We start from the raw sequence: 9,064 nt of genomic DNA, 5'->3' as shown, positions 1-9,064 counted from the left end.
TCGATTCATTTTATGGTTTTACACGTCCAGTTCCAAGTTCTAAACTGCAACGAATCCTTGAACCAACAAAGCCAGAAAACCAAATCGTTAACTAAACAATTTGGATTAGAACCCATCGATTTTGACAGACTTACTTCAGCTTAACAGGTTCAAGTTTTAAATTCACTTTCAAAAGTTTTTATTAAAAGAAACCCTACATAAATACAATAGACTTTTCGTTATTCATAAATGACTCAACAATCAAACGCTTTATAATTTTATAATTTTATACAATCAAACAACCCCTACCTCTAATGACAGGTAGGTCTACACTACCTTACCGTGAGGACCACTCCACCTTATCCCACCCAAACTCTATCAAACCGTGAGTCCCCCCACTTGCCACCTCAGCAACACATTCCCAACGGGTCCCACTAACCAATGTCACAGCTTGGCACACCACCTCCCAATCAAAACTTGCCACGTGTAAACTCCTCATTCGTTGGATATCCTTGACCTCCTATGAGACCTATCAAGTTTCATGGATAACGCAACAAGGACCTCCCATGTCGCATCACCGGTTACCACGTCATCGTTAAACATTAGGGCCCGCCGTAGCTTGCGGTCCCACAAGTTCCGCTGGATACTTGATAAGTTCGTCTTCGCCACGTCATCAAGGATGCTACCGAGTTTTGCCACGTCTTTTTCCTTAACCGTTAGAGATATCTCTGACCATGGAATGGTGGACTCGAATGGTAAATGAATGCCGTCCGCGATAATAACTGGAACGCAACCCAACACTACGGATTCCACTAGTCTTGGACTCCATGGGGCCCACCCTAACGGACACAAACAAAACGTAGATCTAACGATTTCCGATTGATAACCCACAAAACGGTGTCGCTTCAAGTAAAATCTTCTGTCGGTTCCGTACTTTCGGAGGATCTCGGTCCTCACATGCCTAAATACAACAAATTAACAATTGTCAGCTAATTAATAAAAAAAATTAAAAACCCGTAAACATATCTTAAAAAGTAAAGGCATTAGGCTGAGGGGTGTGGGGGGCGCGAGAGGGGGCGCGAGTGGGGGCGCCAGCCAATAATATTGTGACGTGTGGCAGAGAGAGAAACTTGATAAGATGGGTATTGGTTGTGGTGCTCGCGCCCCGGGACATGGTGTGGAGGGGCGCGAGAGGGGGCGCGAGCGGTTTTTTTTTTATTTTTTTATAAATGTATTAAAAAAACGTATTATTAAAAAAACTCTTAAATTATTTAAAAAAACACACATTAATTAAAAAAACACATTAATATCTAAAAAAAAATTAAAGTACTAAAAAAAACATTATTCTTATTCTTCGGCTTGGTCTTCTTCGATCAACCTCTTCCGGATACGTTCCTTTTGTTTTTCCATCAGCATTTGGTCGACCGGATTTAGGTTACTGAAGTCTCTTGTAAGGAATTCCAAATCTCTCATTCTTTTTTTTTCCTTTTTGTCATTAGAGACCACCTCCATGGTTTTGTTGAATTTATTGAGGGATTCAACAAGATCGTTGATGTTTACGGCTTCCCCCTCAGCCGGTTTTTTGCCCCTGGGTTTAATATAGGTTTAATAGAGAGAAAATTGTATGTTTTATATTGTTGTTGGTTTGTATTTGATATAGATATATATAGAGAAAAAAAAAATTTTTTTTTATTAAATAAAGAGCCAACGGCTCATTTTTAAGACTCCAACGGCTCTTTTCACCATTCCCAAGCCCATTTACGCCCCACAGGTCCCGCGAACCCCCTTGCGCCTGCCTCTTTTTCCGCGCTCGCGCCCCTCTCGCGCCTCGGTGGTGTGGTGCTCGCGCCCCGGGGCGCGAGCGGCTGGCCTCTTGCGCCCTTTCTAGCGCTCCACACCCCTCAGCCTTAGTTATTGGTTGGCTAAACGTACTTTCTCAAATTATTTTTACTAAATGTACCTTACGGTACAATAAGTATAGAGATGTATGTTTAGCCAACCAGTTAACACTTACTTGCTATAGAAACGTCCACTAACGTTCTTAGGGTGAACCTCCATTTTCCCGCGAAAAAATGTGTATATATCCCGTGGACCGTCAATCGGCGACTTTGACAACGTCGATTTAACGGCTGTTGGCGAAATGTAAGGCGGGATAACGATACTATCCACGGTTTGACACAGGTGTTGGTATTTAACACCGAATGTTTGCAATATTATCGAGTTTTTCATAAAATCCGGTATCCCATCCGCAATAGCTCGATCCTCCTAGAAAACATAACGAAAACAGACCATTCAGTAATCCATAAATAATAACACAACATTAAGCAAATGATTGAAATGAATAATATCATTAATATGAATAATAATAATAATAATCACCATGGCATGAAAACAAGCTCCATAATCATGAGAAGCAACAAACACATGATCCGACCCATTGCTCCGTTTCCAAAACGGTAGCTCCGACGAGATAAACTCCACCGCGGACGATATCAGAGCACGGGCGTGTCCGATGGCGGGAAACCCATTCACGGTGCTGAAATTACACGAAACGTAAACGGGTACGAAGAAAAAGTCCGCTTCGGTCGGGTCGAATGTCCGAAAATCGCTATTCGTTAATGCTCGGTGTATCGCCACCTCCGAAGCGAATAAGTGGTTGCTACACCGCTCGTTCGATAGCCAATCAGTATTATATTTCGACGGTAATTCGTATACGTATACCTTCAAATCGTTTAATAAACCTGCATATTGCACCAAATAGTACTTTAATCATAGGAGTTACTTATCCGAGTTCAACATATCACGTATAGTAATGTTATGACTCCAAGATCAGCCAATGTAGCTTTTAAAAAACAGGGATTTGCAATTCAAAAGGGTAGCTGCACAGCTTGTTGCCCGTCAGTCTTCTGTTTCGAAGTAATCACTAATTTGTAAATGAATATATGAAAAAAACATTCAACTAAACATATACAAAGCAAACGTACCCAGTAAAATCTCACTCATAACATAGCTATTGATACAGTCAGGAAAAAGCTGAGATAACAACAAACCTTAACTTTATCCACTGAGTGAGTGGGATAGAACCACTCTATCCTCTGGACAGAGGATAGAGGGTAAGGTTTGTTGTAAATCTTAGCTTTTCATACTGTACCAATAGCTCTGTTACGAGTGAGATTTTACTAGATACGTTTGTTTTAAACGATGATATACCGTTTGATTCAGAGAGAATAGATTCCGAAAGCGCCCGATGAGAGTGATTGATTAACGTAGTCTTGAAACTACTAGTGGTACCGGGTTCATGATTATTAAGAAACTTGGCGAAGAAGTAAAACGACAACGAAAACCATAATACCCATTTAAAGTATCTTAACAAAAAGGGTTTATCAGGTTTCAGATTCTTGGTTCTGAAGAACTTCATCTTCACATAGAAACCCTTTCTGTTCTTGGCTATTCTGTGAGCCTCTGCCATTGTTGAATACCTTCAAGATCTTTAAATATTAAAAAATCAGGTGGAATGAAGCTTTCGATTGTTGGTGTTGAACAAGTAGTAGAGATTAAGAAACACAGATTGATAACGATGGTGGGTTTGTTGGGAGATAGATTATTATTTTCTCTAGAAGTATAATAATAATAATATTAGATGAGAGAAGTTATTATTTTTATAAATATATTATGATCGAACATTAAACAATGGTTGTCGAGGAATGCTGTTTTCAAGGTGATAGAAACATGGTGGTGGTTCGTCTTGGTTTTGTGAAAAGACCGTTTAGTATGAAATGACGAGTTTGCCCTCCTAGCTGGATATTGATGGGGTTGTACATGTATGTACTCTGTATGTTAAATGCTGCTGCAATAAGTTAACACTGGTTGTGAATAATGAGCTGGTTGTGGGTCTCTTATCTCTTTCCTCTTTGGTTTAAGGTTGATTGTTGGTTTGGTACATATATTTTGGTTTGGTTGTTTGCTAGATTATTGTATTCCCTTTTTTTTTTTTAATTTTAACCACTAATAAATAAAATTTTGTTACATTGGGTAACCCAACTTAGTGATTTGATATGGGGTTTTGGGTTTTAAAGAAAAAGTTAGTGCTTCATTTGAAGACCCAATCATTTACATTTGCTTATGCTAAGAATCAGTGATCTAGCCAACTAGATGATATAACGATATAGACGTAAAAAGTTAGGATTTTGGATTAAAAACGATTGATGATGTTGTTCATCTAGCGAAACTGTCACTTACTATAACATCCCTAAAATTTTGATCCAAATTTGACAACTTAGGAAAGTTGAAGGATAAAAAATAATACCAAATCAAATCATGAGAAAATATTAAATAAGGAAATGTAAGAAAGATAAGAAAATAAAAATATTTCCTAAGTTAAAGTTTACTTACATGAAAAGAAATTTCATCCCACATTGGAAGATGTAAGAAAGTAGAAGCATTCCACTAAGTTATAAATAAGGGAAATGGAATCCATCCCACATTGGAAGTGGTAAAGAAATAGAAACTATTTATAAGAGATAGAATTTCCATAATTATATTCTTTTATGAATATCATGCACCAAGTGGTCCTAGCGGAGGGTGCGTAGCACCCGACGCGCACGGGCTCGGACGAGGACGAGGTCGAGGGCGTTGGGCGCAATGTGGCGCTTTGATGGCGCACTTCGCACGCTCGCATCGCCGCGAGCCACTTAAGAGTCGCCTTAGTATTTTTGGACAACGAGAATTAGACCAGAAGTGACAAGTTACTAAAATACAGGGACTGAAAATGAAAAATAATTTCCAGAGACCTATCGCGCTACGCGATGAGTCCAAGATAGGCCTGTTCACGAGCCGAGCCGAGCCCGAGCTAAGGCAGGCTCAAGCTCGGCTCGATAATCAATCGAGCTGGCTCGGCTCGGTTTTAATCGAGCCGAGCCCGAGCTCTTAATCGAGCTAAAAATTTGAGCTCAAGCTCGGCTCGGTTTTAAATCGAGCAGGCTCGTTCGACTTGATTTGGCTCGAGTTTACCTGTAATAATAAAAATTATATGCAACCATCAAGCTAAACTAAATAAATATGACGTTAAGATCAACACCAAACAAATACAAACTAAATAAATACGTCTATTAACACCATCGAAAACAAAATATGTTCAACAAGTCTAAACCAAACCAAATACAAAATTAAGCAGAGAAGTATTATTTATGAGGGACGCCCGATGGCGGAGGTGAATATGAGTGGCTAGGGTTAGGGTGGAAAATGAAACGTATATAGATTATTGAGTGTGTAAACTATGAAGTCTCATCTCTCTGTTACTCAGTATATGGAATTATGAATATGAACTATGGAGTGAGAAAGGAAATTGGGCTGGATTAAAGGAAAGCTCATGTGTTAAAATAATTGGGCACGATAAGTATACGCATGTATGTATGTATGTGTATATATATATATATAATAAATTAAAATAAAAAAGTTCGAGCCAATCGAGCGAGCTCGAGTCGAGCCGGGGCTAGCTCAGGCTCGGCTCGTTTAGAAATCGAGTCGAGCTAGGCTCGGCTCGTTTACAATCGAGCCGATTTCGAGCGAGCTTTCTCAGAGCTTTTTTCGAGCGAGTTTCGAGCGAGCTTCGAGCCGTGAGCTTTTTGAACAGCCCTAGTCCAAGGAGACGGCCATCGCGATACGCGATGGGTCGTGATGAGTCATCAACACGTGTCGCCGGAGTGCGACACGTGGCAACACACCATGACACGTGACAGAACGTGTCAGACCACGTGGTAGACGTGTCAGGCCACGTGGCAGCACGTGGCATAACCTCAGAAAGCTAGGCATCGCGATACGCGATAAAGGAAGAAAGGAGCCCATCGCGTATCGCGATGGGATCCAATTTTGGCTATAAATAGGGAGGCTCACGGCATTTCCCACACACACATTTCCACCCTCTCTATAAAATTTATACTCTCTCTACCTTGGTTTGCGTACCGAACATTGTTTTGCGTGCCACCGACCCGACAAATAACACATCGTAATCCGTACCCCGCGTTTTCCTCGAAGTTCGTGCCACTCGAAAGTAACCCGACATTCCGTCTCGAAGTGCGTGCACGACCCAGCGACCGAACATTGCCTCGATTTGCGTGCCAAGGAAGGTGGATCAATAACGCCTCGAGAAACGTGCAGATATAGTAGAAGTGCTGCCTGTATAAACTTAGGAAATCTAACTCTGAATACCCGTGCGAGGTAAGGGGTTCTGCCTAAGTTATTATTATATTATTATAAATGGCTTAAGACCATAGTCAAAGTTATAGCCAAACCTTGATTACGATTAAGAATAAAATAACTTTTCTTAAGCAAAGGTTATAGTTAAAATATAGTTTCTTCTTGATTAAGAAACGTAAGCAAGTTTATTCAAGGGATATAACTAAATAGTATTTCTTTATTGTTTAGAAATACAATATTATAAAGTAATGTTTCTTCTTGAAGAAGAAACATGTTTCTTCTTGAAGAAGAAACATCGTGTGTAAATGATAAACAAACAAGGGGACTAAATGTCCAAATGTTTTGAATAAACAAATGCTTTTATCAAGGTTAAAGCTATACGAAATAGACTAAAGGTCTAAAGCTAGATTGTTGATTTAGTTATTTATACAAAATGTTATTCTCGTACTATAGGTCCGATGTAACAAAACAAGAAGAAGAATCAGAAAAAAAAGGAATCAGTAAAAGAAACTGATTATAAACAGACAATGTGAATACTGCCCAAACCTTTTATAATGAGTCTGAATGTTTGCATAGGATTCACGAATCCTTGAAAACTTTGTGTACAATAATAAGAAATGGACACTCTGATTAAGAGTATACATGTGTCTAGATCCAAACATACATGGTGACTCGGAGTTTCCCTGAGGCCATGCATATCATCAACATGCCTCTGAAGGTCTACGGGACTGTTCAGAGAAATGATATTGTGTATATAATTAATTGTACATGGTACTTAGGGTAATTTGATCCCAATTTAGTTGGGTGCCTAATGAGTAGTCACAAAGGTATTATTGTTGGTTTCACAAAGGTATTGAAATAGATTTTAGAGTCAGCGTTATTCACCAGCTTTGTGCTGACTTATTTTCCCACCCATGTTACAGGGAAACAAGAAAGGTTAGAACAGACAAGCAAGAATGAATAGAAGATTAGAGTTATAGTCATTAGATGCTATCTGATGGCTCAGATATTTTATTTGAAAACATTATAAAAGAGTTATGTTTTACAAAGAAGTGTATTTGAAATATCAAACGGGTATTTAAACCCGAGATTTAAATAAGTTTTTAAAGTAATAATATTTTATTAAAGACTTCCGCTGAAATAAAACCCGCAACTCTGATTTATTTACAAAACAGGTACCAACTTGTGGTCACACGCCTAGGCCCTAAAAGTAGGGTGTGACACTTACATATAGCAACTCATTCTCATTAGGTCGTGACATTGACATGTGTAATGAAGACTTTCCTAAGGAAAGACCACCTGCACGACGACAGTTCTAAGTGCCACAAGTTTGATAGAGCGCGCGACACTTGAAAGTCCTAACACAAGTAGTTAGTGACAATGATCGCAAAGTAGTACACGTCGCTAGCAACATTGTTGGCGAAAGTGCCAGTATCGCTAAATGAATGTGATGGCTTCCTGTGTGTTAACTTTTATGCTGATCATGTGACATTTACCCAATCATAGACCATTTAGCACGAAGTAACTAAGTGTGCTACGGTGAGTTTCTAGACCCTTTTTTAATGTTATGAAGGAACATCACTATAAATTGTTCAAGTGATTTGTTATAAGAATGCTCATCATTGTGTTGATAATACGAGAGGAGAACATTATTTTGATATAGTGTTATTATCATTTTTTAGTTAAAAACACTATCTTGATATAGTGTTAGAGCACTCATATTCTATTCACCATCTGTCACTTTATCTTCAAAATTTAAAAACTTGAACAAAAACATCACTACATCAGAGCATTCTCATTTCATTCCTCATCCCTATCTCTATAATTACACTAAAAAATACTACATTTCTCTCTGATGTTTAATTAAATAATATTTTTTATACCTTTATCATTACAATTTTCTCTCTGCTCTACTCACAACCAATCCAACAAATATTAAAAATAAATATGGGCAAACAATGTTCCCCAAATGTTTCCCCAAATTTACAAAAAATCACTACATTTCTCTCTTCACCCTATAATTTACACTCACGATCACTCACAACCTCACCTTATAATTTGCAAACTCCCCACACATAATTATAGGGGATGGGATAAGAATACTCTCACATCCCCTATCTTTATCTCCACCCCTAAAATTTAACAAAAGACCACAAACCAGCCAAAATTCTAAAAGATAATATTCACTCCCCCCCCCCCCACACCCCACCCCCATATTCCTCCTCTAGTTACACTTCTTCCTCCATTCATTCATGCATATGTGATGTTAATTGCCTTGGTTGGCCAAATGATCGCCGTTCTATCACTGGGCCTATATTTTTTTAGCATAATCGTATCAGCTGAAGCTCCAACAAAAACATTATCACTAGATCCAACACCGATGCATAATACACGGGCTCACACTACAACATAACATTGTTGGATTATATCACTTCTACATGAGCTTTAAATCACAAAATCTAATCCACTCACCTTGTGTGTAGCAATCTTTGTGCTACCAACTTAACAACCAATGTCATTCATCAGCGCACCAAACATCTAGAGATTAATCTTTCCTTCATCGAAGGCATGGTTATCTCCTTGAAGCTTTTAGTTTCCTACGGATTTGTCACGAATTAAACAAGTCAAATAAATGTAATAATAGTGAGTGTATGAAATAAAAGAAAAGAGTTTGAAGAACACAAAAGGCCATTGTTATTGTCCTATGTGTCCAATTAATTCATTCCCTTTGGTGAGTGGGACTGATTATCTCAACACAACTTTGTTGTAACATTCCAAAAACGCTCTTAAATTATTATGATTGCCATATCAGAATTGCCAAGCAATGTAGGGTCTTGTGTCCTATTCCCAACACTTGAATAAAAAGTCACAAAAGTGGGCACAAATGGTC

The 9,064-nt window shown here is 38.6% G+C and overlaps 1 protein-coding gene across 1 annotated transcript; it reads right to left on the bottom strand.

Moving 5' to 3' along the window:
- Positions 1-377: 377 nt before the first annotated feature.
- LOC143533511 (putative glucuronoxylan glucuronosyltransferase IRX7) lies at positions 378-3,481 on the bottom strand. The gene is made up of 4 exons (XM_077028273.1): positions 3,190-3,481; positions 2,359-2,720; positions 1,994-2,244; positions 378-940 (listed from the first exon to the last, which is right to left on the bottom strand). The coding sequence occupies exons 1-4, from the start codon at positions 3,446-3,448 to the stop codon at positions 475-477; spliced, it is 1,338 nt and encodes a 445-aa protein (XP_076884388.1). The 5' UTR covers positions 3,449-3,481; the 3' UTR covers positions 378-474.
- Between the last annotated feature and the right edge of the window lie 5,583 nt (positions 3,482-9,064).

The sequence above is a fragment of the Bidens hawaiensis genome, unplaced genomic scaffold (genome assembly GCF_021521415.1).
Source record: "Bidens hawaiensis isolate Kalapana, Puna unplaced genomic scaffold, B.hawaiensis_p1.1 tig00009774_1, whole genome shotgun sequence".
Classification (NCBI taxonomy): domain Eukaryota; kingdom Viridiplantae; phylum Streptophyta; class Magnoliopsida; order Asterales; family Asteraceae; genus Bidens; species Bidens hawaiensis.
This window is presented reverse-complemented; position numbering and strand designations above follow the sequence as displayed.

Bases quoted from the DNA above. Each gene is read 5' to 3' on its own strand.
- LOC143533511 (XM_077028273.1), bottom strand. From the start codon at position 3,448: ATGGCAGAGGCTCACAGAATAGCCAAGAACAGAAAGGGTTTCTATGTG. The intron at 2,721-3,189 runs GTATATCATCGT...TGCAATATGCAG, and splicing joins TATTCTCTCTGAATCAAACG to GTTTATTAAACGATTTGAAG. The intron at 2,245-2,358 runs GTGATTATTATT...TATGTTTTCTAG, and splicing joins GAGCTTGTTTTCATGCCATG to GAGGATCGAGCTATTGCGGA.